The following is a 17,265-nucleotide window of genomic DNA, read 5'->3' as shown; positions in this document are numbered from 1 at the left end:
CCTCTATCATTACCAATATTTCCACTTTCTCGAGATTAGAAATCTTCCTTAGAAACCACTGCTTTAGTAATGGATACTTCTAATGTCCTCTTTTTCAAGGACAATATAGTAAGATTGACAAAAGTGAGAATTACTACTACTGATATCAAATTCAGGTTTTTCTATATTGATAGGATATCAAAAAAACACTAGAGCAACACTGCTACTAAATGTAATGATTCATGAATTCATGCAGTAAACTAAAATGTTGACCGTTATCTTATACAAAGTACACAGGTGATTAAAAATTCTATCCTGCAAAATCTCAGTCAAAAAGAGATTATCCCTTTTGGCCTAAACTCTGAAATATAACAGTTCTGCTCATCATGGATATTTATATATTTGTACCCTAGCGAAAAAACATCTAAAAAAGATTAAAACATCATAGGTAAGGAACAAGCAAGCTAGAGAATGATAAGGACATTCATTTCAGAAAGAGAGAAAGATGAGCTATTACAGTGACAGACTACACATCAAAGAAAATCTGAAAACCTACACCATAACAAAATCAGAAACTGATGCATCTTAAATGTTAGTACAAAATTGCAGTAAGACCGCACAATAAGTTTCATAAGATTCTGGGGATGGACAATTTTACATCAGAAAAATTATATGGTGCTATAAGGACAGAGAAGAATAATTCATAATGTTCTTATTCAGTTTACATTTTCCCCCTACATTTGTCTGATTCATAAGATACAAGTAATGAATAACGAGGTGTTTCAGTATCATGAACTGGACAGTGTCTAAATGCAGTATCCACTGGTCTGTAAGAACTGAGAATTAATTGTTTCTGATAAAAACAAAAAAGAAGATTCCAAAATCAAAAGACCATTATTAAAATATCTTGTTCCCTTTACATTTCAAAGATACCACTTCTGGTTACATAGTTTTGTTCAGTCCCATGGTTCTTGCATAGATTCTATATGAAATCAAGGAGGAATAAAATGAAGTGGGGCATTCCTCTGTAAAAACAGTTTATAATCTTGGCTATAACTACTAGAGCCACCTAAAGTCAGAGAGGACCTGTAATGATTTTTTAAAAATGAGCTGCATATAACCCTATACATAAGTCTAATACAGATGGGGTAGCAGTGTGGTACCTAAATTTACAGACCAGGGGCAAAATTATCCTCTTCCATGCATGCTACAAATATCACATCTGTGGAGTTGATCACAGTGCATGTTCTGCACTGACCTGGAGCTCCTGTTCCCATCAGTGGCATTTCCAGTGCTGAAAATGCCATATGATGCTGCTGCCAGATTAGGGGAAAGAAGTTTGCTCTCACTGCTGTCTGAACCCTGCAGTACCCAGCACCACAACACAGCTTGCCATTCTTCTGATTTAATGAAGCTGATCCACAGTTCTAATGAGCTGTTTCTACATATACAATTATTTGCACATAGTGGGTGGGAGAGCCCTCATTTTTTGCTTCAGTCATGATTTTAATTGTACATATTGCACACACAGAAAGTCAGTGTATTCCTTGAGACATCCATGTTTCACTATTATGAGAAAGGCTGGCTGCTACCCACATTTGTTACTGTATTCTTAGATATGTTTACATTGAGTCTTGTAACCAGATGTGAATAGCACAGGTTAGATTAAGTAAACCTTTGCCAACAGAGCTGTCCTGGCTAGGAGCCAGACTGTCACTGCACTGTTTACAGAGCTTTGCAGAATAAACTTTCTAATCTCCCTGCCTTTTGATCCTGCAGTGGCTATGGCACAAGAAACTCAGTTCCTGGCCCTGCCTGTCTGATTTTCAGTGCCACTGGTCTGAATCCAAGCTGCAGTTTAATTTTTTTTTTTCTTGGGGGGGGTGGTGATTAACTGATCACAGGCATGCAGGAACTCATGACTACATGGACACACTGAGGGGAACAGCAAAAGATAGGTGAGAGCAAGACACTTATTAGCTAAAGAGCAGGAAATCCGTCACAACAGATCTTCCCCTTGTTGTCTCACAAACGGAATTCATTACCCGGTGTGCAACACCCAATACGCACAAAGAGCCAAGATATCAGTTTATTTCAAGTTTTGCGCAAGACCGGGTGCTAGGTGGTAGCTTCACAAAGCTAGCACCCCTTCATTCATACAGGTACAGTATTTATACAGTCTAGTTATGCATATGCATAAGTAATTACATAAAGCAGTTTTCTATTGGTCTGCATTTTCTCATATTATTCTTAAAGCTACAGTATTACTTTAATATTCTATGCATGCCCAAAGGTGAGGGGTCTCCGCTTGGGCCAGGGTCTTCAGCTCAAGGGGTGTGACTTTTAGTATTATAATGAGGACAGTTCGCATGAGGGTGCTTCTTATCACACTTCTACTAGTAGCTTCAGATTGTTCCCAAAACATCTTGATTAGCTTACATATTTCTCCAGGATGTGTTTCACTTCCCAAGGACAATAATTTTGATTAGACGTTCCACATTCCAGTCTAAATCCCCCTTATCAACTTTACATAAGTCCTGGCTTCCTACCAGCTCCTGATTGACTACACCCTGATCCCATGATAACATCTGATATTATTTTGAAACATACATACCATCTTGCATCACATTTCACACTAACAAACCAACTTCATAGCCATATAATTCCACTGACTGCAAGAGCTTGATTGGCAGCAGATAGAGAGGAGAAAAAAGCCAGCCTCCCAATCTTATGCTGTGCAACAGCTCAAAGCAGCTCCTGACACCAGTTAGACAGTTCTAGTGACTGGCCTAGGTCTGGCAACCTTTGCAAGATACCTGTAAAGGATGCAAACCCAATATTAGCCTGAGCTGGAACAAACTCTTATACTGTTATGCTGAGACACATCATCTGGCCTTTCTCTGACTTCAGAGTTCATCAGAGCTGATATCCTCTACTGTTCTCGATCTTCCTCCCCACTGTTGTTTCTCTCCTTTCATTGGATAATGTTGGCAGTTCTCTCCTTTTTTCATTCTCTTTTGCCCTTCTCCATCATGTCAGCGGGTGCCCTTGCAAGGCCAGGTTGGGATCACCTCCATCATCACAGGTGGACAAGAACTAACACTACCTCTGTTTCTGCCATCCTTCCAACTGACAGAAATTAGTTCTGTCTTCCCCACCTTAATTAAATACTGCATCTTCAGTCCTAGCAACTTTTCCACACCTTTTAGTTCCCATCTTAATCCCCTCCTCCTCTTCTCTTTCTACTCAGAATATAATCAACACTTCTAGTGGGAAATTGGAAAAGGGTGTGATTTTTCTGTTCTTTGGCTTGCTTTCCTTTAGCTGTACAACAGTTTTCTCCTTAACTATGCTACAATCTTCTCCTTTTTTCCTCTATCAAAGTTTAAGAAGTTTCCTGCCTGCTTACCTCATCTAGTCTTCTCACTTGCCCCAAAGATCTCCCCTCCTAGTTTCCCTTGCCTCTGTTTTCACCCCCTTACTCCATGAGTTCTCACTAATCCCAAATTTGCCCCAAAATGAAGGCAGGCTTTGATCTTGCCTTTTTTTTTAAAAAAAGAAATCTCATCTGTCTCTCAAACTATTACCTATATTTCTCATTAAGCTCACTGAATGAATTGGAGGAGGTTCATCTGGTCTTATTCTTGGACTGTCAGCCCTCTGGCTACAATCTTCCTGGTCTTGATCCAGGACCTTACTCAGTGTATACTTACCCATGACTACATTTCCTATTACACTTATGTAACATATCATTCACCTTCCATGCTACACTCATTCACTGGCAGGGTAGTATAAAGGGGCCATTGTGTACATAAGAGTCAGGTTCACTGACTTTTTTTTTTTTTTTAAATGAAGGATGCCATCAGCATACCAACATCTTTAGATACCAATCAACTAATCATCCATTCTATGCAGCCCATATCCTCCTCCCCTTCTCCAAAATCTCCCCACTTATCAGAGACAATACTTCCGTTTTAAACATTGAGACCGCTCTTTGACTATTGTCATCTATCTATCTGGACTTCTGTAAGGCCTTTGACATGGTCCCCCACAACATCCTTCTCTCCAAATTGGAGAGATATGGATTTGATGGACGGACCATTCAGTGGATAAGGAATTGGCTGGATGGCTGCATCCAAAGAGTTACAGTCAATGGCGCAATGTCTAGATGGAGATCAGTGACAAGTGGTGTCCCTCAGGGGTCCGTATTGAGACCAGTACTGTTTAATATCTTCATCAATGACATAGATAGTGGGATCGAGTGCACCCTCAGCAAATTTGCAGATGACACCAAGCTGAGTGCTGCGGTTGACATGCCTGAGGGAAGGGATGCCATTCAGAGGGACCTGGACAAGCTGGAGAAGTGGGCCCATGTGAACCTTATGAGGTTCGAGAAGGCCAAGTGCAAGGGCCTGCACCTGGGTTGGGGCAATCCCAAACATGGATACAGGCTGGGGGATGAAGGGATTGAGAGCAGCCCTGCAGAGAAGGACTTGGGGGTACTGGTGGATGAAAAATTAGACATGAGCTGGCAATGTGCGCTTGCAGCCCAGAAAGCCAACCGTATCCTGGGCTGCATAAAAAGAAGCTTGGCCAGCAGGTTGAGGGAGGTGATTCTGCCCCTCTACTCTGCTCTGGTGAGACCCCACCTGGAGTATTGCATCCAGCTCTGGGGTCCCCAGTACAAGACAGACATGGACCTGTTAGAGCAGGTCCAGAGGGCGGCCACAAAAATGATGAGAGGGCTGGAACACCTCTCCCATGAGGAAAGGCTGAGAGAGTTGGGGTTGTTCAGCCTGGAGAAGAGAAGGCTCTGGGGAGACCTTATTGCGGCCTTTCAATACTTAAAGGGGGCTTATAAAAAAGATGGGGGCAGACTTTTTAGTAGGGCCTGTAGCAATAGGACAAGGGGTAATGGTTTTAAACTGAAAGAGGGTAGATTCAGACTAGATATAAGGAAGAAACTTTTTACGATGAGGGTGGTGAAACACTGGAACAGGTTGCCCAGAGAGGTGGTAGATGCCCCATCCCTGGAAACATTCAGTGTCAGGTTGGACAGGGCTTTGAGCAACCTGATCTAGTTGAAGATGTCCCTGCTCATTGCAGGGGGGTTGGACTAGATGACCTTTAAAGGTCAACCAACCCAACCCATTCTATGATTCTATGATATGTAAAAGTAATAAACACTGAATTCTGAAGTCTCCACTATAACTGAGGTTCTCCTTTTTTTCTCCCCTCACACTGAAGCAAAATAAACCAGTGACCAAGTTGTCAAAGTGAAAGCAATTATTTAAAATGAAGCATTTCCATAACACTGCTCACTGCCCTGGATGCACTTTCAGGATTGTAACAGAGATGAAAGGTTATCAGTAATCTAATGCAATGGAATGAGTTTGAAAAACATGGGGTATCTAACTTTAAAGTACCTAATGAAAATTTAAGGAAACTTAGGGATTAGAAGCAGTTGGAAGAGACACTGGGAAACTTTCAGATGCTCTATGCCTTGTAGTTACAAGACAAGTAATAAAAGACAGGCATGAATTTTGTGTGCACAAAATATGGGAGCTCAGTGGCAAAGAGATCACTGGTCCAAGGCCAGCTGGTGTATGCAATAACGCATACAAATATCACTTTTGTACACGTAGCAGCCAGTGAGAACAATGCTTTGCTTTATGCAATCAAGACATCTGTTTGTGGAAGTATAGCTTGTAATTAGCAAAAGTGGTGTCCTGGCTTCTGGGAGTAAATCAAGGTTTGCAAAAGTTGCCATTATTGTGGTATCTAAGCTCTTAAATGCTATGTGATGTCATTGTGATTAATAATGAATGTATATCATGGCATAAACATTTTTCAAAGTACACAGATGGGTCACAGCCAATTGCATAAAAGACTGTAAACACATGGTAAGAATTCCTCTTCCTTTTGGCACCATGAGGGTAAGACTGTCAGCCCAGCATGCTCTGGATTGCTGCCACAGAGGAAAGGGATGGGAAGGCAGAATGGGCAGCCTCGTCCTTCTCTTAGGAACAGTGACTGCCCACAATTCAAATCTGGCATCTTTGGGCCTGAACTGTGCAACTGGACAGATGCTTCCAGTCCCTGTAGGTCCTACAGGATCACACACTCTGACCTGAGCTCAGGAACTGTCCTAACGCACCAAAGGAAAATCAGGGATTCAAACTATTGCAGGTCTTTCAATGGCCTCAGGACACTATGGTCCAACACCTTGAAAGTATAAATACTCCTCAGTTCCTCTGTAGATTTGTGATCATGCTCCTCTTGTGCAGGCTACATGTCCTGTACCATGTACAGTACCATGTCATACCATGTGTAAGACAAATGTATAGGCTGCTTTTCCAAGGAGCGAAAGGAAAAATGTTTCCTCCAGTTCCCCTGCACTCATGCTAGATTATCTGGTGAATTAGGGGAGGATTTTACCCTAAATCAGGTGCAAGAAATTCCATACTACTGCTTTGCTAAAATAAAGCCAGGTGTACTTATTTTATACTCTTCTTCACAAGAGCAATAGGAGGCTTAAGAGACAAAGAGAAGGAAAGTTTCTCTCCTTTGCCAACCTTCCTGTGTGCAACAGGCATATCTAAGAACACAAGAACAGCCATGCCAGTTCAACCAAATGACCATCCAGTGCCCTGCCTCTGACAGTGGCAAAAGCATGTGCCTGAGGAATCATGTAAGTACCGAGCAAGCACATAGTGACATTTATCCAGAATACCTCTCTGAGCTTTGCAGCCCAAAGACTTCATGAGCTAGAGGTGATGTCTTTGCACTTAATAGCTGTACCACTCAAACTCACAGCTCCTGGGGAGTGGGCAGGGAATAGACCCTGTGCCGTTCACCTGGCTCACAACCTGCTCTATGCCTGCACTCAAAGGACCCTTGGGGTGTACTGTACCCACAGCAGGCTGCATGAACACTTCTGATGGCAGCAGAATAGCCTGTATTAATGTTTGCCCAAAACATGCAAGGAAAAGTCAGTGCAAGAGGAGCTGGAATGCACAAGCTTCAGACACCATGAGAAGTAGTTACATCACCAACCTAGCTGACAAGCTGGCACTCAGAAGCATGGAAAGAGGGAAATGTAGCAGGAGAGACTATCTACTGCTCTCCAAAGTGAATTAAAGCTGTGAGCACTCATGGGAAACCCCCAAGATGATGACACTGGACAGAAATACTTAGTTGACGGTAGCTGAAAACACAGAAGTTGACTACATGTTTTAATTTGACCCTCAAGTAGCTACAGTGCAAGAGATGTTCAACAAATGAACAACTGGATCAGAGCCAGCTGAAGACTTTTAAAACATGGGCTGCTTTTAGAATATGTCTCCACATGTCATGGGAAAAAGATGGATAACAGTGGAGCTCTAGAGATTGTAGGAGAAAACTTTAAGAGAACATTACAACGGCCCTCTCCAAATATATTAAAGGAAGTCTAGATATTCTGGTTCAGACAGTGTGGAAAAGAAAATATTTCTGTGGGAGGCATTCCTGCTGCTGCCTGTTGCTACAAATCGCAGAAATGTAACTTTTTGAAAGGACACAAACATAGAGGGGCTAGGCCACAACACTTTCTTGGAAGGCCTTGGGTATCACAGCTTTCAACCACAGCCATCAGCTCATGTGTCTGAGCACTCCCAGGTGAAAGAGGGCTCTAGTAAATCAATTCACTGATTTTAAGAGTATTTCTCTCCAAAGTTCAATTACTGACAATGTCTTCTGACCAGAACCAAAGTTAAAATTTCTCCTCCTTTAAAAGGCCATATAGGGTATGTCTCTGTATTGGGGCTGGCCCTGTCAAATCTGGGAACAAGTGTTGGATCCATGAACATAGGCATTCCTCACTAGTGTTATGAATGAACTCCTCTAGTTGCAGAAGTTTCCATATACTCTGCAGGCATTTATATACAGTCTATCTGATTTCCAAATTTGCAACTAGCTGTACCATTAAGTATGGTTTACACTGCGCACCACAGCATCTGAGCACCTCACAGTTGTAGCAGTATTACAAGGTTAAGCAATTAACAGAAAGCAAAATGCTATTATTTCTTTTCCAATGATGGGGAAACTGAAGCATGGAACAAGTAAAAGATCTGTGATTTTGGACCATGAAAAGTTATGGCAGTGCAAATATTGGGCCCAGCTGCGCTAAGTGCCATAACTGTGGCTATCTTCTTCCCTCCTGGTACTCCATGAGGATGATGCATTTAAAATACAAAAACAATCTGAGGGGAAAGGTTCAATTCTGAGTTCTCAGAGGTGCCAGCTCTGTATTATTATACAGCTAATGTTCAGAGTGGGCAAGAAGGAAAGGGACTGATGGAAGGAGGAGGACAAAGCTGCTCCCCAGGTTGTAGGGAGATGATAAACATGAATCAGTGTGTATGAAAAAGAGGGGCCATTCATTCAAATAAAACAATCTTATTTGAATTTTTTACCAGAATTGAAACAAAATCTGAAGTGTTCTTTTTACAAGACATTCAAACAACTTGGCTACCTTTGGTCTTCATTTATTCTTAATTCCTGTGAATTTTTGTACTTCCCGATTTCTTCCTAAGTAGCAACAGCACTGCTACAACAATGGCTTTACAGCATTTCTTGTTCATTCAGAAAAAAGAAGTACCATAGAACTTGCAAAAAAAAAATCTATGTTTTTATGTTCTTTTCCAAACATCCAGATCCAAGGAGTGTAATGCTATAAGAATGTATATACTATGAAAACAAAGGCATTTTCAGATGTATTAAAAGAAGCTCTTGATAAAAGCCTACTAATGGGTGTTTTTGCAAAAATTGGACAAGGATTGCTATGTATGGTGCAACCCAACTTCAACCAGAATCCAGGATATCACAAACAAAATGTTTTAGTTTTGTTACTGGTGGTGAACTGGTGAACTGATTTGCTTGTCTTCTTTATCTGCAAAAGCACTATACTACTGTAATTTCTAAAGGTAACAGTGTGAAATTAACATATCCCAAGCTGTCCCCTCATCTTAGATATACAAAATGAAGAGAGAAGCCAAAAGAGAGGGTAAGTTATTTTTACACAACTCTTCAACACATCTCAATAAGAGACTGATGCAAATGTACAGCAAATGTACTGGAAGCCCCCAGAGCACCAGGCACTCCTTATTGTGTAAATTGGACTCTTTTCTGCTCAGGTACAGTCACGGAAAGAAGACAATGGGGGTATGTGAGCTCTATGTTAGTCTCTGCAGCTGTTCAGCTGCAGTGCAAGTGCTTCCAGGTATGGCCAGCTCTGATACAGCATAGTTCAGACCACAACTACCTGCTCCACATCTCTTTCTGGGGAGACTAGTTACTTTCAGTTCTGAACTCCAACCATGCTCAAGCTCTTTAAGCATGGAAGGAAAGTTTTCCCTTCTTAGTACACAATAACATGAAAAATACCACTGAGTGCCAGTTTTACTGCTCCAGTTATCAAGTGACTACTTTGCTTTTTTCTAAACTATTGTTTGAGGAAGGATTGGGGGGATGTTTAATGACAGGGTGTTTGATGTGACCATATTGTGTTTTCACAAGATAACAGAAAAATGAAGCACAGCCTTTTGTGCACCTCTACCCTATGTAACTCAGGAAGTTCCTTCTCATGAATGCAAAATATTCATTCACATTTTGGGGAAGATTTGATTTACCTTGTTTTATAAATATTTTCCATGGCATTTTAGATATTTTATTCCCTCCCACTTCCCTACTAAGAGCATATACTAAGCTGCACCAACTATAAAATGATGTCTGTATGCTAAGTTGAGGCTAATTTTACTCTCACTGAACTCCATGGAAAACCACTCATAGAGTTCACAGGTAGCTGGTTTGATCTTTTTATCCAGAATTTCCAAGATACACATTTTAAATGTATTATACTGACCAATACTGACTGTAAAAATTTCTCTTCACCTTTGCCTTATTTTCCTCATGCTCAAATATCCCAGGTTGTTTATCTTCGTTTATTTTTTCCTCATTATATGCTTATGTTGCCAGCTCTTCAGAGCAGGCATTCTTTTATTATCAGTCTGAGTATTACATATCAATATGGTGTTCTAATCTCAGGTCTTTAAACATTGCTTTAAAATAAATTCAATAATACTGATGATGATAAATTGTGAAAGTGTTTCTGGGACTTTGGATTATGGATAGATTATAGATAGACCCATACTGCAAAGCTCACGCATGACTAAACTTTGGGGAAGTCTGAGGTTCACTTCAGGGACAACTGAACATCATTCCTTTCTGATGAAACATTCAGGGGTTATTTGTAGCTCACAGTGACATTTCACCATTACCATGCATACCATGCCAGTGATTGATAAGTTTTTGAAGGAGTGTACCCGAACAGGGAAGTCATTTTACTGCTTTTGCTAACCATCACTGGTCAAATTAACAGGAAAAAATAAACTCCATAAATGCAGTTGCTGCCTTTTCATAATTTCAGCTAGTTATTCCCCCCAAAATGCATCCTTACTCAAATAAGATCTAGATGGCCAATTCCACAACAGAAAACTACTGAAGTCAAACTTACTGATAATGCAAGACCATTATTTTTGTGAGAGAAGTTCTAATTGAAGATACTGAAAAACAACCACCATGTAAGGAGCTACCCAGAAGGTAATATGTTATGTTACCATGCAAAATACAGTTTTGTTCATTCTTCCTCAGGATAGAGTTTACTTCCTAGTTCTTCTAACAATGCTGTCTTGAAATCTGTAACACAAATTTTGAAAAACCTAACAAGCATTCAGCTTTAAAGCCCAAACGTCAGACAGTTCCTATCATTGCTCTCATTTAGCTTCATTTTCTTCATGTCTTTAAATGCAATTCAGAAAGCTTCAGCCACAAAGAAAATTTCCACTGAGCTGCTGTTCGGTTCCAGACAGCTTTTTCTAGTCTTTGGCCAAAACTCTCCAGCTCTATCCCACAGGCTCCATGTTGTTTTTCAGGACATTTCACAATGCCTGTCCTCTTTTAATGCTACCCCAGAGACTGTGTCATATCAGAAGGAGGTGAGAGAAAAGGGGGTTACCATCCTAGTGAGCTAATCTGTACTATCTATCTACATTTCTACTCTGTTCAAATCTCATCTGTTCTAGGAACTCTCTTCTACACAGAATATACAAATATCAAATATACAGTAGATATCTCTGAAAAGAGCACTGTCAAGAACAAGTCAGAATCATCAAAATATACAACTATGGGGAAAAAACTTCTGTGGTACTATATCATAAGCACGAGTAAGAGGAAGGACATAAGGTTAACAGGAACCTACCAAAAATAACTTACCACTCTCTCCACAAATCCTCAACTACACATCTTAAGATCAAAAGCTCATCTCCTTTAGCACACAGAAAAGCACCTTCTGGGCCTCTCAACAAGATAATGGGGGGGGGCTTTTCTCTTTTGGGTTGGGGGGGAGGCTGTTGGTTTTTTTAAATACAATTCCACCAACATCTCTAGACACAAACTGATGAGATCAGTACAGTAATACCATACTGGAGTTGTTACAGGTACCTCTGTGTTAGCTGTACCTCCATCTGGCTGTAAATTAAATAAATAAATAAATAAATAAACAGCTGACAGTTCCCCTTCCACAGGGACTTGAGCACTTGCCACTCTTTCCAGCTGCCATATCCCAAGACACACACACACAGGCTCAAGAAAATGTATCTGTGAGAAAGCACCAGTGTGACAGGATGCACTGCAAATGCACATTCCCCTCTTGCCATTGGGCAAGTATTGCCCTATGTATTGGGTTTAAAGGGAAAAGTTTTGGTAGCGGAGGAGGCTGAAGGGATGGCTTCTGTAAAACACGTATTTTTAAATTATCATTAAAATATACATTATCACACAATCTTCACAAACTTCACTTACATCAACAAAAAGAATTTCCCACACCAAAATCAGAACATCATCGCAACACTGACAAAAGTGGACAATTTACACACACTCCACCCCTTGTCCCTTCACCACAATTACAACAATAAAAATTCCCCACAATTATTCCGCTCTCTGGCAATGTCCAGTCCATGTTTTGCCCATTGCCTCTCCTAATTACTGTCCCTACCTTGAATTCCTCGAGCTCCAGAACAAACTGTGGTGGGTTAATGTTGGCTGGCTGCCAGGTGCCCACCAAGCTGCTCTATCAACTCAACTTGGGGAAGATTAATTTAATTTATTGTCAATTAATAACAGAAAGTATAGTGAGAAATAAAAACAAAACTAAAAACAACTTCCCCCCAGCCCCCTTTCTTCCCAGGCTCAACTTCACTCATGAATCTTTTATGCCCTCCCTCCTCAGCCCCCAAGCGGCACAAGGGGATGGGGAATGGGAGTTGCGGTCAGTTCATAACACTTCGTCTCTGCTGATCCTTCCTCCTCCTTTCTCTTGGCTTTTATTGCTGAGCATGACATCATATGGTATGGAATATACCTTTAGCCAGTTTGGGTCAGCTGTCCTGGCTATGTCCCCTCCCAACCTTTTGCCCACCCCCAGCCTACCAGCCTTTGGGGGCAGGGGTGTTGGAGAGACAGCCTTGATGCTGTGCCAGCACTGCTCAGCAGTAGCCAAAACATTGGTGTGTTATCAACACCTTTCCAGCTACAAATACAAAACACAGCACTATGAGGGCTGCTATAGGGAAAGTTAACTCCATCCCAGCCAGACCCAATACAATCTATCACATCAAAGCAGCATTTATAGTATTGTCTGAAGTATCTCTTGCATACAGCATAGATTGTTGCCAAATATTTGTAATCAAACTCTTATCAGAATAAATTTAATTTCTTATCCTCTACTTCCCTACAGTGAATCAAGTGATATTTTATTCCAGGAAGTGTCCCATGGGACCGTGCAGTTGAAGACAAAGAAATGGGATCTGTGATAAGAAAAAACAAAGTAGTATAACGTTTAAACCAAAATTATATATTCCTATCTACAGCTGTCTCTGCTCTTACTTACCTGACAAATAAACGAAACACAAAATGTGATGGCACTTTATCTAGTTATCTTGACTGTTCTTGGTGCAGATGAAAAGAGCTAAAATCCCCAAAGACAAAAAGAAATGTTGTAAATATCTTGGTTGCTCAATGTTTCCTTTTAGTCTCCCTTTCGCAGATAATTTGGCCTAGCTTGCCAGTATTGTTGGCCTTAAGTAAGGAAGCTTAGATAGTAGAATTGCTAACGAGCATTCTTTATTTGACCTAATCATTAGAGTAAGAATGCTTTGCCTGTGTTAAATCCTTGGTTAGCTGAGATAGTTGCAATGTAGATAGATAAAAAGGAATTCTTCAGGCCCTGTGTCCCTGGAAAGGGCTGATAAGGAGAAACCACACAAGAACCACCTGGTTTTGGATATGCAAGGAAGGTATGAGCAAGACAAAGATGGACTGAGCATGCGTCAAGACAAAGTTCAGTCAGCGGTCAGAGTGATGAAGACTACCGACTTCCTCCAACGACCACCAGAGGATCCCTAACGACCACCTAAGGACTTAAGTACCCATGCGTCAGGGACATTTACATATATTAATGAGTTCCAAGAAACCTCATGTTTATATAAATTAATCTTATGAATATGTATATTTTGCAACATATAACCTCTGCGATCTTGCTTGTTTGTCGGAGCACTTATGGTGGAGCGATCCCCAGTGCTGCCCAGCGCTGTAATAAAGGATGCCTGCTTAATAGTAACTCTGTTGCTATTGAGTTTTATTTCAGGAACACTCTGAAACTCCGATTCACCTGTTGGGAGATTTGGATTTTAAAGGGTAGTCTCCACGAATTTTGTTTCACAGATACCTATGGTATAAGCTTATACAACCCACAACAATTACAGGAGATATAAAAAATGACCCTGCATACCTTTCATCCCAAACTTAGAGTGTCTTCCAAACTTCAGAATAATGAGCATTATTACTAAGCCAGTGCACACCAGTGCTGCACTTCCCACCATAATATACACCTAAAAAAGAGGACACAAACAGATCCAATTTTTTCTCATTAACCATCTTCAAACATATTCAGCATACATTCATATTTACCCATTAACCCAACCTCATGAAGTTCAACAAGGCCAATTGCAAGGGCCTGCACCTGGGTTGGGGCAATCCCCAATATCAGTACAGGCTGGGGGATGAAGGGATTGAGAGCAGCCCTGCAGAAAAGGACTTGGGGATACTGGTGGATGAAAAACTGGACATGAGCCGGCAATGTGTGCTTGCAGCGCAGAAAGCCAACCGTATCCTGTGCTGCATCAAAAGAAGCGTGGCCAGCAGGTCAAGGGAGGTGATTCTGCCCCTCTACTCCGCTCTCGTGAGACCCCACCTGGAGTATTGCATCCAGCTCTGGGGTCCCCAGTACAAGAAAGACATAGACCTGTTAGAGCAGGTCCAGAGGAGGGCCACAAAAATGATGAGAGGGCTGGAACACCTCTCCCATGAGGAAAGGCTGAGAGAGTTGGGGTTGTTCAGCCTGGAGAAGACAAGGCTCTGGGGAGACCTTATTGCGGCCTTTCAATACTTAAAGGGGGCTTATAAGAAAGATGGAGAGAGACTTCTTACCAGGCCCTGTGGTGACAGGACAAGGGGGAATGGTTTTAAACTGAAAGAGGGTAGGTTTATATTGGACATAAGGAAGAAATTTTTTATGATGAGGGTGGTGAGACACTGGAACAGGTTGCCCAGAGAAGTTGTGGATGCCCCATCATTGGAGGTGTTCAAGGTCAGTTTGGACAGGGCTTTGAGCATCCTGGTCTAGTGAAAGATGTCCCTGCTCATGGCAGGGGAGTTGGACTAGATGATCTTTAAAGATCCCTTCTGACCCGAACCATTCTATGATTCTATGATTTAGGTAGAGATTCATTTAAAATAGGAAACATTTGCACTCAGATCAAAGAGTACAGAAATAAGTCAGAAATAAATAAGGTTTCTTCTATCCTGCAGAGAATAGAGACTCAGACACCTCTGAGAACCACTTTCTCAACATCCCACGCATTCAAGGCAGGTGGGAGGGAATGCACATCACCCCTTTTCCTTCCAGCAGAGTGGCATTTTTTAAGAAAACACATAAGAAAAGCACATAAGAAAACACTTTTTTTACTGTGAGGGTGGTCGAACACTGGCACAGGTTGCCCAGAAAGGCTGTGGAGTCTCCATCCTTGGAGATATTCAAAACCTGACTGGATACAGTCCTGGACAACCTGCTGTAGCTGACTGTGCTTTGAGCAGGGGAGTTGGACTAGATTATGTCCAGAGGTGCCTTCCAGTCTCAGCTATTCTGTGATTCTGTTATCAGAAAAGATAAGACTGTCTGGGATCTTCCTGATTTTTTAGCAAAGTATCTCTATGAAGCAACCATTGTCAATGTGAGGGACTGGAGGCTGTCAAAGTTATGCCCCCACCGCACTTAACGGATGGAAACAGAACAAAATCGAAGTTTTAGGAACCCTTCTCACTGCCCTTATTCTTATAACTTTTCACTCCCCAACCATTGGTGCTGGAGAGAGCCACTGAGTAGGCTTTCTCCCACCTGCACAAAACATATTCCTCCCTCATCACTTTCAGATGTATTGAGACAATACTTAGCCTTCATAGTCTCCTTTTCCATTCTTTCCCAACTCACAGTCTACCACAAATGCACACACTCTCCACTGCCTGCCGCTTTGCAGTCATCAATGTCTGCAGCAGGGAGGCAGCACTACTAACCAGACTGGCCACCTGCTACCAGTTTCCAACAATTCATTACATTTAACATTCATCTAACATTCAATTTCCAACATCATGATAGGTGAGGCAGCAAAGGAGTAGACCCACCAATTCAGCTGCCTGTACTAACATCCACTACAAATTATCTTATCAAAAAGCTACATGAAATCACACATTTAAAACATACAATTAGAATTTGAAAGTTCATTACACCATGTCCTCTTTGTAAGGAGCAGCTGACTTTGGGACTGGAATTAAAGCAACGGTCTTTAAGTTACCTTGAATGTTGTTATTTTGTTAAAAAAGAGTTGCTCTCCTTGGCTAAAATTAGAAGCAAAGTATTGGGCTAACAAATTACAGTTAGTTGTTCAGAAAAACATGAAACAAATTAGCAACTTTACTTGGAATAAAAAGTGATCCACTCTCAAAAAATGGGGTGAGGGAAGGGGGGGCTGCATTGATTTTTTTCCTCTTGATTTTGATCACCACACAGTAATAGTTCTGGTGTTCTGGTAGCTTAGGGTCCCAGTTTTATTAGTTGTATAGTCAAAAAAATCTGCCAAGATTACAGATCAGGAAACAATGTATATACTTACAGTGATACTATCTTCATTCTCTTTGTTGGAAACATCTGCAGAAGCGATTCGATTACTATTATTCGTGGTGTCTCCAAGATCATTAGGCGTGGTTTCATACTCTTAGGAAATGAAAAAAAGGGTGCTTTTATAATTTCGTAACCTTGGAGGGGAAAGGGTTGTCTTTATTATTTCAGCTTTGTAATACCATGACAACAGTAACACTTATCAGAATTCTGAGCAATTTGAAAATTATACATTATTTCTATTGTACCTGATACATTTGGGGGGATCCTTGTGACAGATAATTTTGAACAAATGTGTTGTGACTGACAGACTTGAAAAAAAGAAGCTGCTTCTGTATTCAGCTTTATAGAGAAGGAATCTACATCATAATATATATTTCTATTAGAAAAACTAGAGTTAAATAAGAACTCCATACATAAAACTATTTTTATGTGCTTCTGACTTCCCATTAAAAATTGAAGACTGCCCTCTACAATGAACTTCTCTAGCCTTGTATTCAGCCAAATATAGGACTGACTTAGAAATTAGCTTGGGGACTTTTTGTTTATCTGTGAAGAATTTGGCAGATGACCTTTTAGCTACTTTATTGATATCAAATGTGAAATAGCTGGTTTTCTTAGGTTAAAAAATAATTAAAGATGCTGTTGTGTGCATAGAGGTTATAGTCTAACATGCTAAATTGTCATACAGGTAAACTTTTAAAAAGTTAAGTGCCTGAGATGGTCTGAAAAAATTTGATTTATCAAAACAATGCTACTCATAGGTCTGCAGGGGTGAATCCAGGACAATTCCATCAAAAGAATGAATATGGCTTAATTATTTATAATTATTTTAAAATGAAACACAGATATATACAGTCCATGATTTTTTTTCAAAATTATTCAAATGAGATACAAGAATTAAATTGTACATGTATGAACTTAGAGATACATCCATTAAAATAAAAAAGCTTAATATT

At 40.7% G+C, this 17,265-nt stretch overlaps 1 protein-coding gene across 8 annotated transcripts in view; it reads right to left on the bottom strand.

Annotated features, from left to right (window-relative positions):
• The window catches only part of LOC142402964 (BDNF/NT-3 growth factors receptor-like), a 270,912-nt gene that overhangs the window by 181,897 nt on the left and 71,750 nt on the right, over window positions 1-17,265 (bottom strand). For all 8 annotated transcript variants that reach the window (XM_075488975.1, XM_075488970.1, XM_075488974.1 and 5 more), the window contains 2 exons: window positions 16,302-16,402; window positions 13,865-13,964 (listed from right to left, as the gene is read on the bottom strand). In XM_075488975.1, coding sequence (XP_075345090.1) covers window positions 13,865-13,964; window positions 16,302-16,402 — 201 coding nt within the window. The remainder of the gene's footprint in view (window positions 1-13,864; window positions 13,965-16,301; window positions 16,403-17,265) is intronic.

This window comes from Mycteria americana, assembly GCF_035582795.1.
Source record: "Mycteria americana isolate JAX WOST 10 ecotype Jacksonville Zoo and Gardens chromosome Z unlocalized genomic scaffold, USCA_MyAme_1.0 Scaffold_18, whole genome shotgun sequence".
Classification (NCBI taxonomy): domain Eukaryota; kingdom Metazoa; phylum Chordata; class Aves; order Ciconiiformes; family Ciconiidae; genus Mycteria; species Mycteria americana.
This window is presented reverse-complemented; position numbering and strand designations above follow the sequence as displayed.